At 37.7% G+C, this 15,600-nt stretch overlaps 1 protein-coding gene across 29 annotated transcripts in view; it reads left to right on the forward strand.

Moving 5' to 3' along the window:
- Positions 1–15,600, forward strand: part of FYB2 (FYN binding protein 2) — a 98,779-nt gene that overhangs the window by 45,295 nt on the left and 37,884 nt on the right. For 27 of the 29 annotated variants that reach the window (XR_010578248.2, XR_010578249.2, XR_012419708.1 and 24 more), the window contains 3 exons: positions 5,140–5,249; positions 12,420–12,454; positions 15,245–15,276. Coding sequence is in view for 20 of the 29 variants with exons in the window: in XM_065521852.2 (XP_065377924.1) it covers positions 5,140–5,249; positions 12,420–12,454; positions 15,245–15,276 (177 nt within the window). In the remaining 9 variants the exon portion in view is untranslated. The remainder of the gene's footprint in view (positions 1–5,139; positions 5,250–12,419; positions 12,455–15,244; positions 15,277–15,600) is intronic. The other 2 variants (XM_074005849.1, XM_074005853.1) reach the window with 1 other exon arrangement.

The raw sequence follows: 15,600 nt of genomic DNA on the forward strand, positions 1-15,600 counted from the left end.
AGTAGATTTTATTATAACTGTTTTATAAAGCAGGAAATGGAGGCTTAAGGGATTTACCCAGTACTTTATAACTAGAATGTAGGGGAGAGCTAGGATTCCAATTCAGATCTGTTTAACCCCACGTTCCAGATCTGTCTCATATTCTGTGCTGCCTCCCAGTAGTTTCTATAGTCCTGTAGACACATTTTTCATAAATGTGGAAATAAGTTGAAGCATAGATTTGAATCGTAGAGTTATTTCTTCTCTCCAATCCAAGTTCTTTATATTGATCCACATTGTATAAAGTCAAGGTGGATCTCAGATCTAGTTTTAACGGACCACGGATAAAGGTAAAAGACATTCTCAGGTAGCAAAAAAAGGAGGTTAAAATACATCTGCAACCTTCTTTTTTCCTCTTAACAATAATCCCAGAACTGATTCTCTCTAAAGACAATTGATCCTAAAGATGCCTTTTTGGAAACTTTGGTAAAATTTTCTTTATAATTATCTGAAATGCGATATTTATGCATTTTTGACCAAAGTAGTCTAAGAAATTGATTGGACATCTTTCAATTTTTCCCCAAATTGTTTCTTATTAATAAAATTAATTTACCATAGACCAAATGAGATTGTTAGGCTATTGAAGCATGAGGTATATGGCATAGCCGATAATTTAAGAAAGTTTCTCGTTATTACTTTATGAAGAGGGAGGGGAAAAATATGAGAGGAGAAGTCACTTATGCATTGGAGTTCATAATTTTTCTTTTTCAGCAAAATGAACTATTACATTTTTAGAGTTATTACAGATAATATGCACAAAAGAAAACTAGAAAATATGCAAAATAGTCAAACAAAGGAGAGAAGACAGTTGGGTGGAATGTGCTTTTGATTATAATAAATGAGGGAAAAAAAGAGAGAACTTCAACTTTTTCACTGTCTATGATAACTAAGTGAATACACATATAAATGAAAAACCAGGAAGACTATCAAAGGCTAAGACTTCATTTGTATTAAGGTGCAGAGATTATGTGTAATTTTTTCTCTTTGATACTATCCACTTTTGCTGTGATGTAGTTGTTATTTTCCATTTGCTCTAGATGCAGCTGAAGTCCCTTCAACTCTAACCTAACCTTTAACCCTAACCCTAACCCTAACTCTAGTCCCCTTCAACTGCATCTATAGCAAATGGAACTACCTCATACCAAATATGGACAGAGGAGAAAGAATTATGAATTCACTCCATAATTCCATTTCCCTTTCTCTCTTTGCAGAGGCAACTCCAATCATGAATTTGTGAGTGTATCCATTTAGTATATTCTTAGGTTTGAGCTATAAACTCATATATCTGTTAAGGATATAGTTTTTAAATTTTCGTATAAATGACACCTTATGTTATCCTTCTGCAACTTTTTTTACAAAGCTGTGTTTTCATATTCTATCTATGTTGATGTATACGTCATTTGTTCATCATAATTACTGTATTGTATTTCATCATATGAACACATCCCAATTTGTTTATGCATTTTGTCACTAAGGGACATGCAGATTGTTGTAAATTTTTGCCATTTCAAATAATGCATCAGTAATCATTCTCCTATATTTGTAGGTAAACATAAGCAAGTTTCTCAAAGCTATTTACTTAGAAGTAGAATTGCTAAACAAGACTAAATAATCAACTTCAGTGTTACTAGATATTGAAAAATTATTCTCCAAAATGGGTTGTGACAATTCATACACTCAAAGCAGTTTAAAGAGTTCCTGTTTCTCCACATTCTTACCAAATAAGGTATTATTTTCAAACTGGGATTCTAGCTAATCTGATGAATGTGAACCAAATTTTCATTATCTCGATTTCCATTTCCCTGTTCACTATGAGGTTAGGAGTTTACGTTTATAAGCTATTCAGTTTAACTCTTCTGTGATGACTGGCATATACTTTCGTCCAGTTTTCTACGGGTTTGTCTTTTTCTTATTGCCAAAGTTCCTGACAGAATCTAAATATTGTTTGTTACACTTTACTATTAAGTATGTTATTTGTGGAGGGTAACCTAGTAAAGAAAATTTATCTCCCTGGAATGCTTTTTGGCATATTAAAATAACTTTTTTCACTTTTATTGAAACAATGTGATTAATTACAATGATATATTTTCTGATATTAAGCCATCCTTGAAGTCTTGGAACAAATTTTAGTTATTCTTGAGTTATTTTTAATACTGATTAATTCATTTTTCAGTATTTAGTGAATTTGGGTTAAAATCTCTGAAGTGAGATTGCGCTATATTTTCTCTTATTCTTTGATCATTTCGTGGTCTTCATACCAAAATTGTATTATCTTCTTAAAATGAGTAGTGTAGCTTTTCCTCTTTTTCTATCCTCTAAAACAGTTCATTAAAACTTGTCTATAAAACTATTTGGTAGAGAACAAGAAGAGAGGTGAGTTAGGGTGGAGGTAGGTACAGGGAAGAGTGTACCTTTTATCAGTGTACTACTGATAAAAGTTCTTTAATGATTTATTGGCCTATTAGTTTTTGTGTTTCTTTCTCAGTTGGTATGGCAATTTTCTACTTCCCTATAAATTTGCTAATTTTCTCTAAATTTTTAAAGTTACTGGTAGAGAGCTGATCATAACACTGTCTTAGATTTCTGAAAGCCTAAAACTATCTCTAGTTTTGTTTCCTTTCTTATCTCTAATTTGTGTCGGTGTATATTCACTCGTGTGAATCCTTTCTCATTTTCTTCATCAGTCACACTAAAGTTGGTCTAATATTAATATACCTGCTTCAGTTTTCTTTGGTACTATTTGGTTTATATGTCTTTTTGATTTTTGACTTGTCTGCTTTTTTTTTTTTTTTTGAGACAAAGTCTCGCTCTGTCCTCCAGGCTGGAGTGCAGTGGCGCAAGCTTGGCTCACTGCAAGCTCTGCCTCCCGGGTTGACGCCATTCTCCTGCCTCAGCCTCTTGAGTGGCTGGGACTATAGGCACCCACCACCACGTCCGGCTAATTTTTTCTTTGTATTTTTTAGTAGAGACGGGGTTTCATGGTGTTAGGCAGGATGGTCTCCATCTCCTGATCTCATGATCCGCCCACCTCGGCCTCCCAAAGTGTTGGGATTACAGGCGTGAGCCACCATGCCCGGCCAATATATCAATTCAGATACATGTACTCAGATATATATCAATTCAGATACGTGTACTCAGATATATATCAATTCAGATACTCTTTATTTTAGTGGGATAGCTTAGTTCACGTGCATTTATTGCAATCCTTGACCTATTTGGACTTTTCCCAATTAAGATTTACTATGCAATTTCTATAATTGCATTTTTTCTTTCCTTCTTTTTTTAAAAAATTTAAGCTTTCTCATTGCATATTTCCCTTCTACCAGTTTAGAAGTTAAATATTCTATTTCTATTATTTTTAGTAGTTACAATTAAATTTTGACATCTATAATTTACAAAGTCTAATGTTAATCAACATCTCTATCCTCGTAAATAATGCAAAGACTTGAAAATAATTTTCATAGCCCTCTTCCACTGTTTTCCATATTATTATGGAAAATAATAGTCTTAGCTATTATAATTTGAATATTGACTCCTTTTCATCATTCTCTTTCTTCTTTCTTCTTATAATCCTTAATATATGTATGTTGTACTTTCTCATTCTATCCTCCCTATCTCTTCTTATTAAATATTTTCTGTCTCTTTATCTCTCTATGCTACATTCTGGATAATGTCGTCATATCTAAATAATTCACCAATTCTAGGCCAGTGGCTCATGACTGTAATCCTAGTACTTTTGGGAGGCCAAGGCAGGTGGATCACTTGAGCCCAGGAGTTCGAAACCAGCCTGGGCAATATGGTGAGGCTTCCTTTCTACAAAAACACAAAAAAATTATCTGGGTGTGGTGGCACATACCTGTAGTCCCAGCTACTCAGGAGGCTGAGGGTGCAGATTGCTTGAGCCTGGGAGATTGAGGCCAGAGTGAGCTGAGATTGCGCCACTGCACTCCAGCCTGGGTGACAGGGTGAGACCCTGTCTCAACAAACGTATAATAATAATAGTAATAATAATAGTTCACCAATTCCTCCTGCTGTGGCATCTAGTCTACTTTTCAGCTTCTACACTAAATTTTTTATCTTAAGAACTATATTTTATGATCTCTATAACTCCTTTCTCCAAATCTATAGGACATTCATTTCCCTCAGTCTCTTGTTGTTACCTAATGGTTTTTATTCTTCACTTTATTTCTTTGACTACTAAAAACACATGTCTTTTAAATTAACGTTCATGTTATTCTATTATTTAGGTCCCTCATTAGTTATACCTTCTGACTATCTTACTGCAACTCATCTCCTTGTATGATTTTCAGTTTTCACTATCAGCTGGTTCTGAGTGGGAATTTGTTTTCTTTGGAAACTACAGGTGCCATGGATTGTGGAAGCATCTTTACAGAATAATTTCAGATTTGCCTTTACAAGAGGGATTTGAATTTCAAGCATCAGTTTTGGCTTTGTGTCTCTGAAATGGACAGATGGTTTATTAAACCCCACCTCTGTATTTGGTGCTGGGTTTTCAAGTTTCTGATTTCTCACTGGTGACTCTTTCAGTTCCTGTGGCCATAGTCAGATAGCAAACTTCCAAGCTCATTCTCTGGGAGACTGGACAGATATGTTTAGTACTTGTTTTACAGACAGAACAGCATATTGTAACTCTGGACTTGATGCTGATAGCTCCATTTCAGCTTCCCATTCAGATGAGGCTTATGGTTCAGACTTACCTTCTGACTCAGACATTAAATCCCCAGCTGCCTAGTCATTAAGATTTCTCTTTATCTGGTCTCAATTTCCCTTTGTGTCCCTTGACTGCAGTTCTCACTTGCATCTTTAATTGTGAGTTTCCTCTGTATGTCTGGCACCTGGGGATTTTGCTTTATTGATTTCTATGTGGACCGTATAATCTTTATACAGGTCTTTGCATTGCTATATTTCATCTAGAATTCTTATGCATTTGGAGTAGGGGTGGTGTGCCTCCCATATATGCTTAGGTCACTATATCGGCCAGACATACTTATATTATTTCTGTAATGAGGAAAAAATACAAAAAGCTTTCAAAATGTGTTTTTAAAAATGTTACATTTTAAGTAACCTTTTTTTCTCCAGGCTTTTCAATGCAGAATTTGAAGAACCACATAATTATGAGGCAACAATTTCATATCTGAGACACTCTGGCAACTCCATTAACCTGTGCACTGCAGAAGAAATTGCTGATCGTAAGTCTGCTAAGCCAATTAATAGTGTAACCCCGTGTGGAATGAAAATGTGTCAAAAATGATATTTTCCCTTTAGCTAACTGTAAGTTTAAAAATGCACAGCCATCCTGCACTACCATCTTATTTCTTTTTCTTTTTTTTTCTGTGTCTGGTCTCTTAAAAATATAAATAAATCCAGCTGGGCATCAATGCTATCTCACAATAGCTGTTGCTGCCTTCCCAGCCTCTTCTTTTCTCCCCTTTACCAATCGACTCAGTTGCTTTGCCTTTTGTAGATATGAGGGAGGGAAAATCAAGATATGACGATTCATTTTTCTTCCTTCTCTTCCTATAGAAACTTCATCTCTTTTCTCCTGGTGTCTTTCTTGAAGTTCCCTGGTTACTTGGTGTGTGGAGAACGAGATAACAGACCATAAGAGTTAGGCCCCTGTGTTCAGTCTGAATAGGATCAGGGGATTTATTTAATGGATCTGACCACTGGCTCAGAGCTAAGTCTTCCTGCCTCTGGCATTGCTGACAATGCTCGGGACTTTTCTTGTGAGTTAAGAGACCTTCTCAGGTAAAAAGATGAGGGAGCAGAGATTCATAGCATTTCTACAAGTTGCAACATCTTTGTTTGCCTATAGTATCAGCCAGTTCTCTGTAAAAGCATACATTTTAGTGCTGGAATAAACACTGGTATTTAGTGAGCTTGTACTATAGGATACTGTAGTTCCATGTTAGGCTCCCCGTGTACAGCCCTGCTGATAGAGTGGTTTGATCAACCCTAATGTTTGATACAGGAAACTGAACGTCGGAAAGATTGAGTTGCACGAGGTCATAAATATACCGTGGAATAGGGTTATAATGTGAAACAGGCTCAGGCTACCTCTAAAGTCTATGCTTTTCCACAAGTTTATGCTACTTCTTATTCAAGGAAGTTTGGCTTCCCTGGAAGCAGGGCTAAAAAGAGATCATCCGGTACAACTTCTTCATTGTATGGACCAGAACCCCAAGGTTCTGGGAAAGGAAGTCATTTTCCTGGGAATACATACTTAGAAAGTTCATGTGGTAAGGATCAGGACCTATTGAAATTCCCCTCTTCTCCCTCAAGAAATAAGGGGTTGGAGAACTATTAGAAAAACTGCCTCTCTTTTAGACTGGGCAGTCTAGGTTCTCCTAAATGGCTTGTAAAATACTAGCCATAGGAAGAGCAAGTCTTGACCCCGCCCAGCACTCCCAAAAGGCAGTGCTGCCCCATACTCAGAGTATATGGGCCCCTTCTTTAGAGCAGGGCTTCTCAGATTCTAGCGTTCATACAAGTCGCACAGGGATCTTGTTAAAATGTAGATTCTGGTTCAGCAGCTCCTCCAGTGTGGGATCTGAGATTCTGTATTTCTAACAAGTTCCTTGGTGATACCAATGCTGCTGGCCTATAGACCACACTTTGAAAACAAAATCTGTGGGCACCATTTGGGCCACATTCCAACTATGTGCCCTTCTACAAGGCTAAGAATTCACAGAGCCAACGGGATGCTCCAATCAGAACCTGCTCCTTCTCTCTCTGGACCATGTGACACCCCTAGAACCCACCCCCCTGCAAGTAGCTCATTTCAAGTGAAGTGGACCTCTGTTTCTGGGAAGATGGAACAGATGTACTTTTTTGCTAATGCTCCTGCAAAGTACAGCTAAAAGCCCCAGGCATTATGTATGTAAAACAAACATAAGAAGACTAGATGACTCTGAAAGGTAGAGAGAAGGAGGTAGACCAGTTAGGGACATCAGGCCCCAAGGAAGGATAAGGTGGTGAGTTCCCTGATTTTCTTCTTGCCTCGTATGTGTCAGTTTTGGAGGTAAAAAAGTTAGCAACCCAGAAACACCAGTGGGCACAACAGCTTCAGCTGAAGCCTTCTCTTTCTAGCCAAATGACCAGGAAAAGGGCAACTTAGAAAGACAGAAAACCTCTAGACAATAGCTGGTCTACTCCAGCCAAACAACATAGAAAAAAATGGGGCCCACCACCAACAGCAATGCTGAATGGGGGGCCTGGACATCTACCCTCAGCAGGCTGCAATGATGCACCCAACTCCTCCACTGGAGTGATGTCAGAGAAGGCCAGGTAGGGAGCTGGGATTTCCACCCCTGCCAGGTGGTAATAAAATTCCACTTAGTGTCCATAAAGATTATGTGGGGAACTTTGACTTTCACTCTCCTTCCAGAAGTAACAAGATGTCCTTCTCTCTACCTCAAAGGATGGTGTCAGGGGAGAGCTAGTAGAAGGGATCTTCATAACCACCCAGCAGTAAAAAGGCCACCCTCTCCTTATTGCTGTTGGCGAAGGTCATACGGGAAGCAATAACAGGGCACTCTACTCTTTCCAGCTAAGATGTTATCAGCAGAAGCCTGCTGGAGAGCCAAACTCCTTCCTACTCCTGCCCAGCAGTGATGAGGTGCTCTCTTCTCACTTAGGTATTATTATAAACTGATTTCTTGTTACTCTCTAAAATGTTGGAAACCTACCCCCTAATGCAATGGTATTTAGGAGGTGAGCTCTTTCGGAGGTAGTTAGTATTACATGAGGTCATGAGGGTGGAGCTCTCACGAATGGGATTAGTGTCTTTACAAGCATCCCAAAAGAAATTGCTTTTTTCTTCTCCTTATGAGGGCACAGCAAGAAAACGGCTCTCTATGAACCAGGCAGCAGGCCTTCACCAGAATTGAATCTGTTGTCACTTTGATCTTGGAACTTCCCACTCCAGAACTATGAGGAATAAATTTCTGTTATTTATTAGCCATGCAATTTATGGTATTTTGTTATGGCAGCTGAATCTGAAAAAAAAAATGCCTGCCAAAATTGAGATGGCTGAAATACTAGAATTTTCTGACTAAGACTTTAAAGCAGCTTTTATAAAATTTTCCAATGCATAGTTATGGACATGCTTGAAATAAATGAAGCAAAGTCTTATCAAAGAAATAAAATGTCTTTATAGAGAAATAGAAATGTAAAAAAAATGACAATGTTAGAACTGAAAAATAAAAAGGTCAGTGGATGTGCTCAACAGCAGAATGGAGGGACAAAGAGTCAATGACTTAAAAATAAACAATAGTAACTACCGAATCTGAACAAGGAGAAAATAGACTGAAAAAAAAATGAAAAGAGCTTCAAAAAACTTGTGAGACTATAACAAAATATTTAACATTCATGTCATTAGACTTCTGGAAAGAGAAGAGAAGGAGTGCATGACTGAAGAAGTACTTGGAGAAATAGTGACTGAAAACTCCCCCAATTTGGCAAAAGATATAATATGGGTCAGGAGCGGTGGCTCACACCTGTCATCCCAACACTCTGGAAGGCTGAGGCAAGTGGATCACCTAAGGTCAGGAGTTCAAGACCAACCTGGCCAACATGGTGAAACCTCATCTCTACTAAAAATACAAAAAATTAGCTGGGTGTGGCAGTGGACATCTGTAATTTCAGCTACTCAGGAGGCTGAGGCAGGAGAACCTCTTGAACCCAGGAGGTGGAGGTGGCAGTGAGCCGAGATCGTGCCATTGCACTCCATCCTGGGCAATAAGAGCAAAACTCCATCTAAAATAATAATAATAATAATAATAATAATATGACAACAGATTCAAGAAACCAAGCAAATCTAAAACAAATGCAATCTCACGAAGAATCATAATCAAACTTCTTAAAGACAGAGAAAAATTCTTGAAAGCAAGTAGCAGAAAGGAAACAATAAGGATAAGATTAGAAGTAAATGAAATGAAATGAAAACAAAAAACAATAGAGAAAATCAATGGAAACAAAAATGTGTTCTTTGAAAAAACAATCAGTAAAATTGACAAACTTCTAGCAAAGTTGAAAAAATTGATAAACTTCTAGCAAGGCTGAAAAAGAAACAGAAAGAAGATATAATATTAAGAATGAAACAGGGATATCATTATAGACCCTGTAGATATCAAAACAATAATAAGGGAATATTATGAACAACTCTCCACATATAAACTTAACAACTTAGATTTAAAAAAAGGAACAATTCCTCAAAAAGCACAAATTACCACAACCCACCCAAAATAATTTGAATATCCCTGTAACTCTTAAGAAAACTGAATGCATAGTTTAAAAACTCCCCCAAAATGAACTCTAAGTCAGGTGATTTCACTGAAAAATTCTATTAGGCATTTAAAGATAAATTAATACCAGTTTTATACAATCTTTCCCAAAAATGGAGGAGAAAACACATTTTGTTTTTTTAAAGTTAGTATTACCATGATCTCAAAACCAGACAAAATCAGTACAAAAGAAGAAAACTTCAGATCAATATCCTTAATTAGTATGGTCATGAAAATCCTCAACAAAATATTAGCAAATAGAATTCAGCAACATAGAAAATTAATTATTCTTCATGATCAAGTGTGGTTTATTCTTCATTTGGTAATGGTATATAAGAGTGCAGAGATGCAAAGCTGGTTCAATATTCAAAAATCAACAAAATCACCATGTTGGCAGGATAAAGAAGAAAAATCAGACAATCTGTGCAGAAAATAATTTAACAAAATTCAACACCCATTTATGATTTTAAAAAGCTGTCATAAAAATAGGAATAGATGGGGACTCTATTGTCTTCCTCAACTTGATAAAGAACATTTACAGGAAGCCTATAGCTAATCATGATTCTTAATGGTGAAACACTGATTGCTTTACCCCTACTACCGGTAACAAGGCAAGAATGTCTGCTGTTACCATTGCTATTGGGACTTTTCCAAGGTCATACAGATAGGATGAGGAGAAGGAACAAAAGGCCTCCAAGACATGACCATGTGTTATGACCCTAGCAGTTGGAGGGCTGCTGAGAACCATCTTCAGATATTAGTCCTTTCTCTGCCCCCACAACAAAACTAGTCAGTGGAGAGAGGGTTACGTATTTCTGTGCCAAAAGTAAGCGAGGACTCCCATGCTGTAGATCACATGCTCTTGTCATAATTCTTAGTCCGTTCCTGACTCTTTGGGATGTAGCCCTTTATCCTCTATACTCCTAACTTGGAATATATGTTGGAATTCCTACCTAAGTTTGGATAGCTTAGCTTACCATGAAAGAACCTCCACTTTGTTAAACAGCAGTAACGACATTTTGAACACATTATTAATTGAATGTGTATTATCTTTGTTTACTAGCCATGGCAAATAAGGCTTCTCCAGGCTTTCGTTTCATCATTTCTAAGACAGAAGAAGTAATAATATCCATCCCAAGGTGGTTAGGAGAAGCAAAGAGCTCATGATTTGTTTTTGAAAAGCATAGACAAGTAAATAAATTGGAGTAGAAAGGAGGAGATTATTATCCTTAAAATTGGAAAGCAAATTCATATCAGGAATGGATATTGGGCAAACTGTATCACAAACAGGTATTTTTAAAGTATTAAGTATAAAATTACCTAATTTAAAGTATTATATGTACAATTACTCAAGTTGAAATACATATTATTAATTAATCATGTAGAATTTTAGGTCTGTGTCAACAATTGTATGCTGATAGTCCCTAAAGAAAACCTAGCATTTCATTGATTTTATCAGTAGATTATATGTTTAGAATAATAAAAGCTTGGAAATGCAACATGTTGTTTGGTCAGTTTTCTAAAGCTTCAAGACTTTAGCAGCAAGAAAGAGAAAAGCAGAGGGAGAAGTCCTACTTTTATGCACATATGTTTACTAACAGTAGGGAGAAAACTTTTATAAATAACTTTTAAGCAAAGAAAAACCAAACAAGCAATTTTATCAAAAAATTTGCCATTTTCTATACAATATCCAGTGTTCTGCTAGGTATATTAAATTTCTTTTCTTTTTCTTTTTTTTTTTTTTTTTTTTTTTGTGATGGAGTCTCACTCTGTTGCCCAGGCTGGAATACAGTGGCATGATCTCGGTTCACTGCAACCTCTGCCTCCCGGGTTAAAGCGATTCTCCTGCCTCAGCCTCCCGAGTAGCTGGGATTATAGGCCTGCCACTGTGCCTGACTAATTTTTGTATTTTCAGTAGAGATGGTGTTTCACTATCTTGGCCAGGCTGGTGTTGAACTCCTGACCTTGTAATCCACCTGCCTCAGCCTCCCAAAGTGCTGGGATTACAGGCATGAGCCACCTCACCTGGCCAAATTTCTTACATTATTTCCTTGAATCTCCCCATTAACTCTGTAAGGCAGGTACCAATTGGTCCATTTTTATAGATGAGCAAGCTGAGGCTCAAAGAAATGAAGTAATTTGTTTGAAATACCCTATGTAGGAGTGGCAGAACTGTGTTTGAACTGAAATTCTTATCACTACTTGTATATATTAATACAGTCTTGTGCTATACAATGTTTCAGTTAACAATGAATTGCGTATCCAGCAGTGGTCCCATAAGATGATAATACTGTATTTTTACTGTACCTTTTCTATGTTTAGATACACAACTATTTATAATTGTGTTACAATTGCCTACAGTATTCAGTACAGTAACATGCTATGCAGGTTTGTTGCCTGGGAGCAATAGGCCATACCCTATATCCTAGGAAGATAGCAGGCTATATCATCTAGGTTTGTGTAAATATGTTCTATGATATTCACATGATGATGAAATCACCTAAGGATGCATTTCTCAGAACAGATCCCCACTGTTAAGTGATGCATGACTGTAATTAAGATTGGCATCATGTCATTAAATAAAATCCACATAACTATTGGAAAAATCAAAAGGTGGGTCAGCCTTAGTTGATGTGTTTTCAAACTGTATTTAAGGAAATGAAAAAGGCTGTGGAACAGAGCACTTTGGGGCAAGATAGAGAATTAATTTTGTTGAAGTGGGATTTAGGCTTTTTCCTTTCCCTTTCCTTTCACGTTTGCCTTCTGAGCTGCCACTAAATTTTAGTGCTTTCTTCTAAGCATGGAGTATGTATCTGTTTGCCAAAACAGGAAACTGAAATGGTTTCACATGCTTCATCGACTGTAAATTCCATTCTGGAAATCCCCACAGAAATTAAAACCATGATCACTGATCCCCTAATTTCCCAAACTTTGTAGATAGAGCTTTATACAGTCTGATGTTCTTAAAGGTGAGAAAACCGAACTCTGGAATCTTTCATAACTACTTTAATCCTGGATACTATAAGAAATGGGTGGATGAACTGCCTTGAAATAATTTTTTTATGTTTATTTTAGCAACATATGAAGTTGGAATTGAAGAACTCCAAAAGGTATTGTTTCTCCTTACCAACATTATAACTAAAAGTAAAATAAGCATGCAAGGTTGATTCTAAAGTAGTATCTTTTAGAGGGAAGGAATGTCTTTGTTTTCACTTTTACTCTTATTTCTGAGGTTTTTCCAGACTTCAGCTTCTAAGAAGTCTGCACTTTGAGCCCTGTTACTGTCAGAGACAAAAATGTGGGATAGGATGGGAGGACATGGTCCCAATTCATCCATAGCCCTTTTCTGTGGTGGGCAGTGACAACTAGCTTTTAATAACTGTGACTTCCAGCGAGAAGAGTTCTGAGTTCTATGGCACAATCCAGGTTTGTATATCCTGGCTTTCAGATATGCTTTCTGGGCTCCTGCTAGACTTGGTGCCAGGTGCCACCTGGAGGCAGCATAGCAACCTGAGTAGGGCCCAGGCAGAATCACTGCTGGCCTCAATCCCAACTCCTGGCTATGTGATGTTGAATGCCCATTTCCTCACCTGCAAAATGGGAATAAAGCACTCACATCTGAGGTCCTTGTGAGAATGAAAATAAGATAAATGAAGGTAAACAGCTTATTAGTAAGTGCTTGAAACAGAGCATTTCACCTCTCTGAGACTCAGATGTGTCCTCTATAAAATGGTGAATTCTTAGCCAGGCATAGTGGCTCATGCCTATAAGCCTAGCACTTTGGGAGGCCAAGACAGACAGATCACTTGAGCCCAGGAGTTCAAGACCAGCCTGGGCAACATGGTGAAACACTGTCCCTACAAAAAAAAAAAATACAAAAATTAGCCAGGCGTGGTGGTATATGCCTGTAGTCCCAGCTACTTGGGAGACGGAGGCAGGAGGACCGTTTGAGCCCAGGAGGTGGAGGTTGCAGTGAGCCGATACTGTACCACTATACTTTAACCTGGGCAGAGACCTTGTATCAAGAAAGAAAGAAAGAAAGAAAGAGAGAAAGAGAGAAAGAGAGAGAGAGAAAGAGAGAAAGAGAGAAAGAGAGAGAGAGAGAGAGAGAGAAAGAGAGAAGGGAAGGAAGGGAAGGAAGGGAAGGAAGGGAAGGGAGGGAAGGGAGGGAAGGGAGGGAAGGGAGGGAAGGAAGGAAAGGGAAGAAGGAAAGAAAAGGTATATTTTCCGTGAGGACAGGAAGCATATGTCTTGTGGTTACTGTATCTGCAGTAGTAGATGCTCAGTAAATAAAGGGACCAATACTTGTTTCACTGAATGTCTGGGAGAAGTAAGGCAAACACAGTATGTAAGCACTGTGTAAGCTCATAGAAGGCCCTTACCTAGTGTTTTAATAGGATCAGTTAAGTTTCTACTCTTTTCTTACTGGGTACATTTAGTCTAGATCCTTCATCTCTCTGTTTCAGTTTTCTTGTGCTTGCTGGTAAGGATTATTCATTTGTGGATACTCTTCGTCACTAGAAAAATATGAATGATTATTATTTCTATCAATGGGAGTAGAAATAGCCTATTAAAGTGCTTCATGTGCCTGGCAACACCAACAAATAATAAACTATTCTACACAAGTGAACTCGCCAAGTAAATGAATTTTATCCCATTTTATCCCAATTTTATGTTTTAAGTAAAACATAAAATTATGTTTAATTTTTAAATCTTTTAACTCTCATACATGTTTTGTGTTTATATCTGTATTTTTAAGCTCAGTGAGTGGAATCTGATCTCTTCCTTTCTTAATGACTTGGAGTATTCTTGACTATAAGGGACTGAGTCGACATAGTTTATGCTCTTCTTTTGAGATGCTCTTGAGCCTTTGCAGAACTAGTTCCCTTCACACCAAACTACCACAAGTCAGTTTTCTGAATTCTTTTCCCTTTTTTTTTCTACTGTCAATATTTTTGTGTCTAGCAATGAGTTTTTCATCTGGTCAAACATGTACCAAGTCCCTCTAGTGTGATAGCACTTGTGCATAGACAGTAGCGCTTAACCCTCATAGTTACCCTGTGAGCTGATATCATTGCTCCCATATTACAGATGACAACATTAAGGCTCAGAGAAGTTTAGTAAGCTGTAAATCATGTAACAAAGATATAAAAACAAGGCCTGTCTGACTTGTCATTCTACCAGTGCTGCATCTAATTTGTTGGAATTATGTGTAAAATAAGGACCAATAGTCTCTGAATAATGGTCTGCAAGGCTGCCCTCAAAGGAGAGCATAATGAGCTAGGATACCTGGATTTTGTGATGGCATTTTAGACGCTTAGATATATTCTATTCTTTTCAGCGTTCTTAGACAGATTCCAAATAATGAATGGGACCAGATCTATAACCACTGAATAAATGAGGGGCTACATTGTGATCATTGGGGCATAATTTTAATGGAGCCAAACATAGATCCTGCAAGATTTGAGCGGTGATCACAGGGCATGTGATCAGTGAGTAAGGGAGAAATTCCAGCATTACTTGTGCACTTGTGAATGCCAATTTACCCACTAAAATATTGCTTAAATCCCACAAATTCATATTTTATCATGGGATTTAGAAGTTATTTATGTTTCAGATGCATTTCTGGAAAGGCGTACAGACAACAATTTTTCTGAGTCACATCATACATTCCTTTGGGCATGCCCTGTAACGTCAGAAATGCTTGTTTTCATTTCTGATTGATCTTCAGCCCCACTGCAACAGTTCCTGGGACTTTCTGTGGTCAGTGTCTGCCTTTGCTCTCTACTGAGGCTTCATCCCCCTCACCTTTTGGTGTAGTCTCTAATGATCTGTAACCAAATAACAGAGCCTGATTCGGGTTGATTTATGAAAATAACCACTTTCCTCTTTACTTTCAGTCTTGGAAGAATTTTCCCTATCCAGAACCTAGGTGAGTTTTATCTTCAAACAGAAAAGCATCTGTCCAACTACTGACTTTCTGATGACTGAACTAGTTTTCCTCTATGGGCCAGCTATGTTTCCAAACTGAACTAGCCTGGTTCAGTTTCCCTAGCACCTTGCAAGGTACCTAGTACAGAGGAAGTGATCGGTGATCCTGCCTCGCCTCCCGCTCTCATCTTGTTCTAGCCCATGCTGTACTCAGCAAACATTTACTGAGTATCCAGCCTGTGCCAGATATGTGCTCACCACTGGGGCTGTAGCAGTGATGGAGACCTCACTATTGCTTTCAGGATCTCCTGAATTAGTGGGAAAG

The sequence above is a fragment of the Macaca fascicularis genome, chromosome 1 (assembly GCF_037993035.2).
Source record: "Macaca fascicularis isolate 582-1 chromosome 1, T2T-MFA8v1.1".
Taxonomy (NCBI): Eukaryota; Metazoa; Chordata; class Mammalia; order Primates; family Cercopithecidae; genus Macaca; species Macaca fascicularis.